General features: G+C 52.2%; 1 protein-coding gene across 1 annotated transcript in view; it reads right to left on the bottom strand.

Moving 5' to 3' along the window:
- Positions 1 to 14011, bottom strand: part of MIPEP (mitochondrial intermediate peptidase) — an 85740-nt gene that overhangs the window by 6036 nt on the left and 65693 nt on the right. Inside the window, exons 17-18 of the mRNA XM_027557574.1 lie at positions 10639 to 10760; positions 8592 to 8665 (exon numbers count right to left, since the gene is read on the bottom strand). Coding sequence (XP_027413375.1) covers positions 8592 to 8665; positions 10639 to 10760 — 196 coding nt within the window. The remainder of the gene's footprint in view (positions 1 to 8591; positions 8666 to 10638; positions 10761 to 14011) is intronic.

Here is a 14011-nt window from a genome sequence, read left to right as displayed (position 1 = left end):
CTGGCCCCAGGCTCAGTGTGGCTCTCACTGTGCTTCTCTTGCCAGCACCTTTCCGCCTCCTGTCCATTCAACTCTAGATACAAAAGCAGCAGTCAGTCTTAATGGCTAATATCCAATGTCAAGTATCTTAGGAAAACTGGGGTACAAGGCTACTGCAACATTTTAATAAAATGCTCATCCTGAAGGGAAAAGAAAGTGCAGGAAGAAGACAAAAAGGTAGGGCTGAAATTATAGTTATTTTGAGGGTGTGATTTAAACTTTCAAAAATCTTTAAAATTAAAGCTCTGTTTTGTTTAAACTGATTGAAGGGAGGATGTGAGTGGAGTTCAGCTGTTGTCCCGAGCCTGCTGCTAAACACACACAGTGCCAAAAGGAGAGGGCTTACTTGACGTACCCCAACTTACGTGATGGGGTCAAGTATTTGAGACATGCAGACTTGGACATTAAGGGAGGGCTGTCCCGTCTTACAGACTTTAATGTAAAGATGAACTACTAATTGAGAAAATCAGGTTTAGGTACAGTCATCCTCAATCTAGTTTCGTTATTACTGACATTACGTACAAGGTCGCAAGGAGAGGGTTTCTTTAGAGACGGTCGGAAAGACTCAGTCACTAGGAGACACCTTGCAAATGACGTTTCAGGAGCTAACCTGGTTAAATCCAGAGAAACGTCCCTTCTCTGTGCTCTCTGGACATTTCAAGAGCTGGTTAGCAAATGTGTCTCCATCTCTCCACTAGAAGCTGAGCAGGGCTCTGCCCTGGGATGCCTGAGGCTCACGGCCCTCGCCCTGCAGGTCACTGAGGGCTCTGTGTCCTAGGGGGCGAGGGGAAGGGCCTCGGCCTTACTTCTGTGAAGGCGGTCACACCTCCCAGCGCAAACGCCAGCCTCTTCGGAGCTGGTCACCCTGTCACCGCCCCCAACCTGTCCTGAGAGCGACTCCTTGTGCTGTGCTGCCATGCTGCGACTGTGACCAAGCAGGTCACCCAGAGCTGTGGGGCAGGAGCCTGGGCTGCCCGGGGGAGAAGAGGGGCTGGACCCATAGCCACAGGGAGCGTGCAGTGGACACGGCCACTCGCTGGGGCCTGAACAAATGCGGTGTGCGAAGCAAAGTGCGGTCAACACAGTACAAGTTAAATTCTGCTCACAAGTTACCTTCCCCAGAGGCTTTTCTTCACTGCTAGCAAAACGTATGTTGGTTGAATTTATTCACTGGAACACCGACAACATCAACAGCAGGAAAATGCAAGGACCATGAAGGCTCCGGGGCCACATTTACAGACAGAAAGACCTGTCCCTTCCTGGGAAAGCGACTCCTCCTACCCGGGCAAAGCTGTCACCCACACCCCAGGTCTAGGAAACACCCATCCGTTTCTGGCCTGTGTCTGCGGTTATCTGACTGCTTTGTCAACAATTCCTGGGATCCCACAACCCATGTGTTTAGAAAAATGAAAAGTTGCACTCTTTCCGGGAGGGCACCTTCTCTTCTTGGTTTATTCTGTGTTGGAAACACTGACCTTGTCTTCACTTTTAGGTCTTTGCATCTCTGTTCACTGAAGGTTTGACCCGTGCTGTTTATAAGCAGAGAATGTGATGAGCTCTTGGAAGGGGGTACTGTACAGAATGCTGCCTGCCTCCAAGACAGATGACGGGGGAGTGGGGGGGGACGTGGCTGCAGACTCGGGTCTGATACCCACTAATGGGAGGGGCACATCCAGAGCCTCCTTACCCCTCGACAGGAGGCCTGTCCTGCAGGCTCAGGTCTCTCTAACTCTTCTGTTACCTGTCTGTTGTGGTGACCATGTGATGCCCGTCGTCTTCTCTCCCAGATCCCTCTGTGCTCCTCTGTATCACTCCGTCTGCTACTCATTCCTTCCAGTGTCTTTTAATTTCAGTTACTCAATTTCTTCATTTCTGCTTGGGTCTTTTTCACGTTTTCTAGTTCCTTATTAAAATTCTCACTGTGCTCATGTATTCTTTTCTCTATTTCAGTTAACATTTTTATTACCAACACTTTCAACTCTTTATCTGATACATTTGTAATTTGTTGTTTATTTTTCAGGGTTTTTTCTTGCTTTTTAACTGAGAGCACGTCCTCTGCCTCTGTGAATTCAGGTGAAACAGGACCTGTTGAAGGGCTGTTGTCACGAGGGTGCGTTCCTATACAGACCGTGCGAGTCTGAGGCCTTTGTGGGGAGAGCTGGCTCTGACCTGGACAGGCGTTGTGCGTTTGCTCAGGGTGAGCTGGAAGCTGTTGCTGTGGTGGGACTGGAGGTAGGCGTGAAGTAAGGCTTCCTTTCTGCTCGTTGGCCATCACCGCCCTACTGGGGGGTGGGGTCTGACCCCAGGATGCTGGCCCGGGCCCTCTCTGCTCTGGGGTGCTTCCCCTTCTCCCTGCATGGGACTCGCCGCGGAGGCCGGAGCTGGAGCCGGAGTACCTGCAGGCACTGCCCTTGGCTGACACGGCCTCGGGTGCAGGCCCCTCTGTCCCTCACAGCCTGTCCCCGCGCTGTCATGGGGCAGTGCTGTGTGGCCTCCTGTGCCCTGGAAGGTGGGGCCTGCTCCCCAGTGCGTGGTCTCTGCCTCCCCGAGTTCCTGGGAGGGGTCCCAGGGTGCAGGCCTGAGCTCTGTGCCCACTCCCTCAGCTGTCCATGCATGAGTCCTGCCGCCAGTCTCCAGGTTCCAGTGGGAATCACTGCACGTGTGCGTGGATTTCTGATGCATTCTTAGGGAAGGTGAGTCCCACGCCCTCCTCTACTTCACCATCTTGTTGGACCCCCCACAATCACGTTTTTAATGGCCCGAGAAACATCTGGCCTTCTAGGTAAACACGTTTAAGTGTGTTCACATAATAGAGCCTGCAGGCGGCCCCTCTGCGGGGCTGGCACAGTGGGGCCCATCCACCACCTCCTCTGAGAGTCGACACTCTGCTCAGGGCCCTGACTGTGACCACCTGGGAACGAGGACCCAGGAGGGGCGTCCATCACCTCACGTTGCCCCAGGGGCCGGGATCAACATGACTCGCTGGTGCTGACTGTGAACACCAGGCAGGCAGTGCTCCTCCCTTCCTTCCAGAGCATAGGATGGAAAGAGGGGTCACCGTGTGGCCCACACTCGGGGGACACAGTGCCCAGTGCCTCGAGGGGGGCACTCCTGCAGCACACACCCGAGTTCGCCCGCATGAGAGGTCCATACCGTTTGTTTATTCAGTCACTCCTGTCAGGGTGCACTCATGCTGTCTACTCTGTGTGATGTTCCAACGCTGCCTTCAGTTCAGTTCAGTCGCTCAGTCGTGTCCGACTCTTTGTGACCCCATGAATCGCAGCACACCAGGCCTCCCTGTCCATCACCAACTCCCGGAGTTTACCCAAACTCATGTCCATCGAGTCGGTGATGCCATCCAGCCATCTCATCCTCTGTCGTCCCCTTCTCCTCCTGCCCTCAATCCCTCCCAACATCAGAGGCTTTTCCAATGAGTCAACTCTTCGCATGAGGTGGCCAAAGTACTGGAGTTTCAGCTTCAGCATCATTCCTTCCAAAGAACACCCAGGACTGGTCTCCTTTAGAATGGACTGGTTGGATCTCCTTGCAGTCCAAGGAACTCTTATTTACTTTTTTGCTCAAATTGTTGATGCTTTGGCCACTGTGTATTCATTTATCGGGAGCTGGGCTCCCTTGACACACACACACACCAGACCACGCGTGCTCCTGAGCACATGGTTCTCTCCCAGGCGGGGACCTCCGGCCAGCCCTGACCCTCCAGCAGGGAGGGCATCAGACCTTCTCCCCTAGAGGAAGGTGTCGGAACAAGCTTGAGTGCTCCCGGACCAAGGAGGCTTCTATGGGAAAGCGAAGTTCTCTTTACACATAGGGACAAGGGTAGCCCTGTGGAATATACAAACCACAAATTCTGACTTGTTTCTTGAATAAAAATAATATGCAACAAGTTAGAAGAGATGATATAGGATAATTAGGGCAAAAACGAATGTGTTTTGAAAACCACAGGGCTCGGCAGAAATGTAAGGTATTATGATTTTAATCAGCTTACGGAGAGGCCCTGTGGGCTTCTAGACTTGGGTTCCATGAGTCAGTCTGGCAACACAGAGAAACTGAAGGGAGTTTCACTGAGAACTGACTCATTTATCTACATTTCTTTTCATCTTATCTGATGTTTGGTGCTTTTTAAAACTCTGTCAAGTTAGAACATTCTCTGTCTATGGGCACACTGCTTTTGGCCAGAAGTCATAAAGCTAAGAGTTTCTTTTCTGGAAAGGGGAAAAGAAACTTTTCTGTTAAACTTTTAAAAATAACCACTTGAAAGACTAAACTCTTGGGCTTTGCCCTTTCCTGTCCCCACAGAACTCTGTGCAGAGGCTGCAGGGGGCACCGGGACCCACAACCAGCGGTAGAAACCTGAGACCCAGTGGGCAGGGCGCATACGTGGCTTCGGTCAGCCTCGTCCAGGGGCCACACAAGGGGGACGGATCCGCCACGGAGTCAAGGAGCTCACGGGAACACACGGGACAGAGAAGTTCACTGCTGGTCAGGGGCGTCAGGCAGGGCTTGCCAATGGGAAGAGTTAGGATGTGGCATTACACACACACAGACTTTGGGGAATCACTGAGGCCTCCAGGTTCAGGCCACTGACATCCTCACAAGTCTAAGACCCACCCAGACTCAAGTCAGACGTTACAGCTGAACTGAGGAAGATGTGTGAGGGGCGTGAGCCTCGGGGTCCGTGGGGATGGAGGGCAGGACTGGGGTCACAGGGTTCAGAGAGCAGCAGGGCAGGAGGCATGAGAAGGGAAGGTTTTTCAACACGTTGGGTTTTTCTAGTCATTTAAACATAAAATCTGAACCTAGGAACAAAACAAGGGCCACTTACTCAAGAACTTTGGATAACATGGAAGAAAGAGCAGTCTGCAAGGGACGACGGACCCTCCTGTGAGGAGTTCACCTCTCTCCTCAGAGTGTGAGACAGTACTGCTCCGATCCCACCAGCCTGCTCGGGGGGACCAGGTACCACCTCATTTGCATGCTTATCTTCTTCCGAGAGAACCATTCCATTTCTGAAGAGCTTGTGAGAGAAACTGTTCACCACAGCACACCTAAAGTTTTCTACTATGTTTTTGAAAATAACAAAATGAATATAGCATATATCATCATGGTTTTAGTTTTTAAAAAAAGTAAGTTCTCTTATTACCAAGAAATGTGATGCTTAAACCATAGAACACTGCAGGGTATGGAATGTGCAAAGATTGCAACTTACCCCAGAATTCTTGGATTTGGTCAGGTGTTGCCATCTTGTGTTTAGTGGAGGATTAAGTAACTAAATATTCTGCTTAAAACATCCTCCTTATATGTGCTATGGATGTGTTTAAAACAAGATAAGGACATAATTTTGACTTGAAGATTAGAAAGAAGTGGGTTTTTTTTTTTTTTTCCTGCATATAGCATCATTTTATTACAGCTGTGCCAACGTTTTAGATTGTAATTTAAAGGGAGAAACTGAGTATAGGCAAAAGGCGTAACTCATGTCATGGCAATAATATTCAGAGAGAGCTTCCCGGGACTCCAAAAGTGCTAATACATGCCTTGCTGCTGCTGCTAAGTCACTTCAGTCGTGTCTGACTCTGTGCGACCCCATAGACGGCAGCCCACCAGGCTCCCCCATCCCTGGGATTCTCCAGGCAAGAACACTGGATCGGGTTGCCATTTCCTTCTCCAAAGCATGAAAGTGAAAAGTGAAAGTGAAGTCGCTCAGTCGAGTCCGACTCCTAGCGACCTCGTGGACTGCAGCCCAGCAGGCTCCTCCGTCCATGGATTTTCCAGGCAAGAGTACTGGAGTGGGGTGCCATTGCCTTCTCCATCAGACAAATATTTGATAGCATCAACAAAGCATCTGATAACTATGATACTCTGTCATGGGCTTCACAGACAACCCACCCTTTTTCTTTTTAATTGGAGGATAACTGCTTTACAACGTCGTGTTAGCTTCTGCTGTACCACAATGTCAATCAGCTGTAAGTGCACATATATCCCCTCCCTCTTAAGGCTCCCTGAGACCCTCCCGTCCCAGCCGTCTGGGTCATCACACAGCAGCGGGCTGAGCCCCCGTGTTACACAGCAGCTCCCCACTAGCGAGCTGTCTCCTACGGGGCGTATATGTGTGTCAATGTTACTCTCTGGATTTGTCCCCCTCGCCTTCCCCCACCGAGTTCACAAGCCCACTCTCTAAGTCTGTGTGTTCATTTCCTGCCCTGCAAATAAACCACACTTTGTCTCCCTTAGGGAAACTGACTATCTCAAGTAATTCAGTAAAGCACCAGAGTGCTACCTGCAGATCCACTTCTGTTTTACTGTGTAAGGGCTTCCCCCCAACCCCTTTGAGGAAGGAAATGCTTTTTAACTATGATTCTGTTTTCTTCAAGTGGCATTTAGAGTTTTGAGAGGGGTTCTGTGGATTTACCCTGAGGCTCCTGGGCAGAGTTAGGAGAGAAGCCCGCGTGTGTGGAGATCCATGTAGACCCTGCCCGCTGAGTGAATAAACTTAAAGCTCACCTGTGCCGTGTTCGTCACTCAGATCCCAAGCATGACACAGGGAGTCCTGACTGACGAGTGGCTTGAGGCTCCTCTCAAATGTTCACTCTTAGCTCAGTCAGGAGGTTAATCAGTTGTTATTTGGTCACAGAGGTACACAACTTAAGAGTAAGCGCTCTGTTTCCTTACCTCCCACTAGTTAAGAGAACCCTGATGTGTCCCTAGTAAGTAGTTAGCACAGATGAAGCACCTACGTTTTCATAGAAGAGTAAGACCAGCGAGGTCAAGCTGTCCCTCCAGCTCTGACTCGTCCATCACTGCCAAGGCTGTGAGCCACAGTCTAGGACAGCCCTGCTTTGGGGCTCAGGCTGGCCGCACGCACACGGAAGAGGGGATGCCCCCGATGGTCTTGTCCTACAAACCCCACCCTGTGGGGTGACAGCAGGCGTCACACCCTCTGTTCATCTGCCAGGTAACTAAGCGTGTGGAGGAGTGGGTCTTGGGGATGGTATCAGGAAGATGTTAGTGCCCATGAGCAGAGCCAGCTGCGATCTGGATGCTCTATCTTCTCTAGTCTGAACCACAGGCTTGCTTTTCTCTTGTGAGTATGAGTTTCAGCATGGAAAAATACTAAGGTTCCTGACACAAAAATGTTTCATATGAAGAACAGACTTGCTGGAGAGATGACACAGCAACCTTAGAAGCAGAGGAAAAAAATACACCGAAAGAGGAAACTCTGAAAAGGATTTAGTATTCTCCTCTGGCTGGGGCTGTGTGTGGGCTCATGTTTGCATGCGCGGGCGTGCAGACGTGGCATCGGGAGGGCGCACTGAGTGCCACCGCTGGAGCACTTGCCAGGACCCCTGGCACAGCGGCTGCCTGTCTCCACGGCCCGCCAGCCATGGGCACGCACGTTTACCTGAGTCCACACAGAATGTGCAGCCGGCTGTCCTGGGCTCCAAAGGCACAGGGTTGAGCCTGGCTCTGCTGCGCCCTGCCATGTGCAGGCTGGCCCTGAGCTGACCCCACCAGCGGGAGGGCAGAAGGAGCAGCCTCCTCAGGGGGCTGCTTGGGAGAGTTAGCCATCAGTGCCTCATCACGAGGGTGCCCCGAGGTGATCCTGAGGGGAGGCCAGGGCTCACCCCGAAGCATGGCAGGCTGGGCTGGCTGACCCACGTTACATGCTTGCTGTGGCGTCGGGCAAACCGAGCCTGGATGTGTGTACCCTCCCAGGAGGGCTGTGCATTCAGGGTTGCCTCCAGCGCCAGGCACGGCAGCAGCTCTCAGCCGCAGGGCCGGAATGGACATGGCCCTTCCCATGAGGACAGTCGTGCAGACCCAGGCAGCAGCTCTCGGCCACGGGGCTGGGATGGACGCAGCCCTTCCCACAAGGACAGCAGTACAGACCTGGGCAGCAGACATCACCTCACCCCTCACTAGCAGGACCGCAGGGCTCAGCCTGAAGACAGCGCCGCCCCACTCGGGGTCTCCTCCTGCTGCACTGTCAGAGGACCTGCCATGGTGATGCCCACACCCCGAGACACCAGCACCACCCACCTCTCCTTGAAATACCGTGACAGTCTCTCCCATTCACAATTAGATTTCCGTCCAAAACGCACAGGAAAACAAGCACTGTGCTATGTCACAGAGCAGACTTAAGTAGGTTCTAATTTTTAAACAAGTAAAAAAACCATGCAATTTCTAACAGTGTATATAGCTGGGCTTTCAGGAGAGATAAGAAATGAGTTCTTTAGGCTACCCACTGTAACCCATCAAAAGCTAAGGCAAATTTTCTGAGAATTTGCAACAAGTTTCCGATTAGCGTGTTAGTAACATTTTGAGAGCTAAAGCCTGAAATTTTTTCCTCATCTAAGTCAGTCAGTCACTGACTTGTCACCTGGGGACACAATTAGACACCCTCACAGCCACGTCCAAGGCTGAGGCATCCTCTCTTTAAAAGAAAAAACAAAATATGAACAGCTTTCATCACAGATGATGCAAAACAAACACACACACAGCTCAAAAACCTTAGAGCGTGTCTCACTTCGGCTCACCTTGCACCATAAGCATGGGCTCCCTGCCCCCGCCGTGGGCCAGCATCTCCCGGCGATAGCGCTCCCCCGCCGCCCTGTAGAGAAGAGGGTTGTTAGCACACCTTCAGACACCCTCCACACCCCCGAGCCCCCAGATGAAGCCACACGGATGTCACAGTCGCAGAAGCCACCCTCCATCATCTTCCGGTTTCTAAACATCCGATTCCTATCTTCACCTTACTCTACAGAGACCAGCAGTGATACGTTCACTCTAAGAGGACAACTCCAGTTTTCACTTTGTTTGTAACAAGCGTGCGCTTTGTAGAAAGGATTGTGTGTTACACATCTCCTCTTCCATCATCTTTAGGATTACTTCAGTGAAGAGGAGAGATTTGAAATCATTTATGCCATTCTCTCAGCAAAGAATTGGAGATGGCACCCAGCAAACAGAAGAATTACAGTGACGCAAGAGTGAAGGCAAAAAACGTCCAGGAGAGGCCTCGGTACGGTCAGAGGCCAAGGGGGCAGCAAAACAGGCAGACTGGAGGCGCTCTTACAGACAGAAATTCTCCAAACTAGTGACACCTGAAAACAAGTTATTTAGTGCTGAAAGTGAAAGTGAAGTTGCTCAGTTGTGTTCGACTCTTTGCGACCCCATGGACTATAGCCTATCAGGCTCCTCCGTCCATGGAATTTTCCAGGCAAGAGTACTGGAGTGGGTGGCCATATCCTTCTCCAGGGGATCTTCCCGACCCAGGGATCGAACCCAGGTCTCCTGCATTGCAGGCAGACGCTTTTACCATCTGAACACCAGGGAAGCCTACTTTTTAAAACAGAAAATGCAACTCCTTTAATGCAAAATAACTAAAGTTAAGTAAATAATGCTTTCATTCCACTATTTTTGGAAGCTCTTTATGTGGGCGATTTTGTGACTGTGGTCTCTAACCTGGAATGTTGCTAGCATTTCAGTATCAAAAACACAGTGACATCAGATGCTAATCCTGGCTCCGTCCTAAAGGGAGCGCTGGGGTGGCGTGTGCCCCAGACAGGACCATGGGCGGAGGCCGGGGACAGGCAGCGAGAGGCCTGCCTGCCCACGGCTGCCCCGGCCAGCCTTGGCTCTGCTGCCTGGCTTCCAGCCTGGAGACTTTTCAGAACTGGGATCAAAAAGGATCTTTTGATAGAGCTTAGACATTTTCTAGTCCAATGAGTATTTTTACTAGCTTACTTTTACATGTCCATAAAATTATAGCAACTGCATGTCTAGGCGAGAATGCGTACATAAACAAGGTACAAATGCTGGGGAACACATGTACTTAAGGATATGTGGTTTTCTAGTAAAGTGTGATTCCTTTAAACAAGAGAGTATTTTGTCTATTTTATATAAATCTTCAGTAAAGAACTATAATCCCCAGAGTTGATTCATGGTATTCAATTTAGGCTTTAGAGCCTTTGAAAGTAATAAAATCTACACAGCAGCCCAAATGTCCATGGAGGTGCAGAGGGTGGGAGATGAAATAGCATGTGGGCACTGGGATGTAAAACACTTAGAGACTCTATCACATCAGCTTCAACTGAGAATAACTATTAACTGCTGAGAAAACTCAAGCTTTTGCCAAATGACATGAAGAGCTGAGGGGTTGGGGTTGGGGGGAGTGAAGGACTAGGGATTAGCAGACTTCATCTTAGTCTGGTTTGTTCACTGTGAGGCCTTGAACAAATCACAGGCCCCCTCTGAGCCTCTGTCTCCCCTCTGAGAATACTCTGTGCCCCGGATGTGGGACTGACGTGTATCTGCTGGGGGCGTCTGAGGCCCCCACCTTAGCCCCACCAGCTGTGTGGCGAGGGGAAAAGACGCCCTGAGAGACTGCAAGCCCAGATGGGAATTACTGCTCTGCTTTTAAAGGACACGCCTTCTCGGGACTCGTGAACTGGAACTGGCCTCTCTGGCCCCCCGGGGAGGATGCCCAGCTCACAGTGGCCCAGTTTTCTGCAGGGTCCAGGTGAGCTCTGGGCATCTGGCCTCGGATGCAGGGGTGTGGGCTGTGAAACCCCCCAAGTCTGTTACCTGTTGAAAGGGTCTTGCCGGAAGCACTCTCTCCAGACCATGGACGCCACGGCCCTGGACATCAGGTAGGAGTAGTACTTGGCGCCATAACCGACCAGGTGGCTGAAGCGCAGCTGCCAGGCCTGCAGGACAGAAGAGACACAGGGAGGGTGAGCCTGCACACGTGTTCCTCCGTCTCCCCCGACAGGGCGGCCCTCATGCCAGCACCCTCCACGTCGTCACACTTTAAGCCAGAGAGCAAGTCCCCACCAGCCAACAGGCTGGGGCTCGGCCCCCAGGACCCTGGAGTGAGACCATCCGTGGAGATGGGCCTCTGAAATGAGGCTGCTGGGGCGGCCCAAGGCCAACAGGGCTGGGTTACATGGATCGTACAAAACTGGGAGACCGGGGAGGACAGGGCAGGAAGGCGACTGCCACGAGCCCAGCACAGGCCTTAGGAGAGCCGCCCTGACCCCGACTGCCCTATACAAGCTCACCGCCGCTGGACTCGGGTTGGACAAACACAGAGAGAGGAGGCCCAGCCTCATGGCAGGAGCGTCAGTCACGAGCTGGACACGTCCATGATCCCGTCTGAGAGGCCCGCAGTGACCACAGTGACGCTGTCACCATCAGAAGGGCCATGTGCGTTCCCAGGGAAAAGCCTCCCCCGGAGAACTCCCTGCAAGTGCTGTCTGTGGACGGGAGCTGAAAACAAGCCGCCACGGCTGCCTGGCAGGAAGCGGGCTCGCTCTGAGGGGCAGCCTCCTGGCGCGCATGGAGCCGCTACTACCGGAGCCCGTCCTCAGAAGAAGCTTCTCTGAAACAAACCTGACCTGCAGGCGTAACCCTACTGTCTCCTCATGGATGCTTCAGCTGACAGGAAAGTTGTTTGACAGGAAAGTTGTTTGACAGGAAAAAAAAAATATTGAAGCCTATGTTTCTAAACTAAGGTAATCATTGTCTAATAAATCCTTTCACACCCTGGAAAATAAAGTATGAAGCTTCACCATCACAATAAATCTTTAACTAGATAAACAACTTCTTCCTAGTCAACTAAGCTGCAAACAACAAACGAACAGCTCCTTGGTGACAGTGGTGTGGCCGACCTGAGGACACCATGCCCTCCCCGTGGCACGGGGCCCTGAACGTTGCCCGCGAGCACCGCCACAGCCGGCCTGGTTTGGGTCACACGCAGAACTGAAATTTCCCTAAGAACAAGGTCCAGGGGCACACGAGGCACTCACTGCTGTCTGTGAACGGCGGGGTGGAAGGACAGGTGGACAGAGGACGGACACCTCACAGCTGTGTCACAGTGGTTCCTCACAGGCTGGACTGTGGACGGAGACCAGGAGGCCGGCGCCCAGGAACAACACCCGCCCCACAAGCAAGAGGGCGTCCCAGCACTAAGAACACATCAGGACCTCAGGCTGATTCTTAAACACAGCTGGTGTTTTTCTTCCTAAAGAATTCCTTGACTGCACTACATGACAGTTATTGTACGACTCTGGCGGCTGGCTTTGGCACCAGAGGCCAGGTTTGGACTGTGTACAGCATCTGCGTGGTATTTCCTCATGTGCGATTCACTCTCCATCAAGCCTCGAAGACTCAACAAGCCAGGGACCAGCAGGACCGCGCAGGCTGGCGGAGGCCGGCGTGCCCCGTGCCCCCGCCGTGCGCAGGGCTGAAGGACAGCAAGACTGCGATCGCTCATGCGCCAGCCCTGTGTGCAGCCCTCCCTCCAGGCTGCCCGCCCCCTGCATGAGCAGCACTCTGCCGGGGTTATGTCCCGGGAGGCCCAGCCCTGGGTGTCCAGAGCGTCCACCCGACCATGCAGGGACCAGGGGACCCCCGCCACACCTGCCTTTTCAAGTGAATATTCTCTTATCAATGTGTGTACATGTTTTCCATGAGATCATACAGACAAGTATTTCTAATAAAAAGTCCCCACTGACATTTTACCAAAACCCATGAAACAGCAGTACCAAACACACAGGGATTCTGTCTGGAATAAGGCGATTTTAGGAGAAACCCAGCCACCGTGGTGGATGCCCCCTGCAGGCCCCGTCCTCCGTGGATGCTTGCATGGGCCTCCACCCCGTGAGTGCGGGCAGGTCTGACCATCAGGACTCGGCGGTCCAACAGCTGACAGCAAGCAAGAAGTCAGCCCCCTCAGTCCTGCAAACATGAGAATTCTGCCAAGAACCCGGGTGGAGCAGGCAAGCCCGAGGTGAGACCTCGGCCCGGCCGACACCCCGACTGCCACCCCACCCACAGGGGCCGTGAGCTGGCTTAGCCACGAGTGCATGGTGACGTATTGCATGGCAGTAGAAGACACACACGGATATCTATTTGAGAACAGAGGGCTGGGTTTCCCTGCTGGCTCAGTGGTAAAGAATCTACCTGCCAACGTAGGGGACACGGGTTCAATCCCTGATCCGGGAAGATCCCGCGTGCCTCGGAGCAACGAAGCCCAAGCACAGAAGTAGCGAGCCTGTGCTCTAGAGCCCGGGAGCTGCAACCGTGAGTCCGAGGGCCTGTGCTCCGCAGTGAAAGGCCTGAGCTTCTCAATTACAGTAGCCCCTGCTCGCCACAACTAGACAAAGCCCACACATAGCAACCACGACAGTGTGGCTGTAAATAAAGACAATTATCAGAAAAAGAAAAAAATTAGAGCTGTGCTAAGAAGTATTAACAAGAGAAACAAACTGAAAATTAAGAATGGATACCAATAATACTTATTAAAGTATATCCCTGTGTCTTCATGAGAATTTTTTGAGGAAGGTATTTTTACAAATATTATGTAATTTTTAATAATTATTATTTTTAACAGTTTCTATTTTATAGTAGACTCAAAAGCATAAGCGGGTCAAGGCCGTGGGCAGGGCCTGCCCGGCACCCCCGCTGGCCCTGGCCTGCACCACTGCCCCGGGTCTCCGGTGACTCAGGGCGGCCGTGCACCAGCCGTGGGTGGGCGTGCAGACCAGGTGCTTCAGAAGACAGTGGCTCACCCCCCGCAGCCTCTTTCCCTTCCTGCTCCCCCAGAAAAAGCAGGAACCAGACCCACACCTGGGACTCGGGGAAGCCACAAGCGGAGGAGCCCCTGACGCGACCTGCTTGCCTCTGCCTTGCTGGGTTATCTCACTTAACACGTTACTGACCTAGGGGCTTTTGCAGAAACTAATGGCTGTGGCCCGCGATCTGTTATTTAAATGAACAGTGAAAGACTCTGGTCAGTAAGTAGATAAGTCGCTGTTTCTGGGGGCTTTGACGTAGCAACTTCACCTGGACTCCAACTGACAGCACACAGGATGCAGAGCCCGGGGTCCTAATCCGAGCTCCCCACCCACACCCCGTTCCTCCATACTGCCCACTCTGCATTTCTAACTATGGGACC

Source organism: Bos indicus x Bos taurus, chromosome 12 (genome assembly GCF_003369695.1).
Source record: "Bos indicus x Bos taurus breed Angus x Brahman F1 hybrid chromosome 12, Bos_hybrid_MaternalHap_v2.0, whole genome shotgun sequence".
Taxonomy (NCBI): Eukaryota; Metazoa; Chordata; class Mammalia; order Artiodactyla; family Bovidae; genus Bos; species Bos indicus x Bos taurus.
The sequence above is the reverse complement of the archived record's forward strand: the minus strand, read 5'-3'. Positions and strand labels throughout refer to the sequence as shown.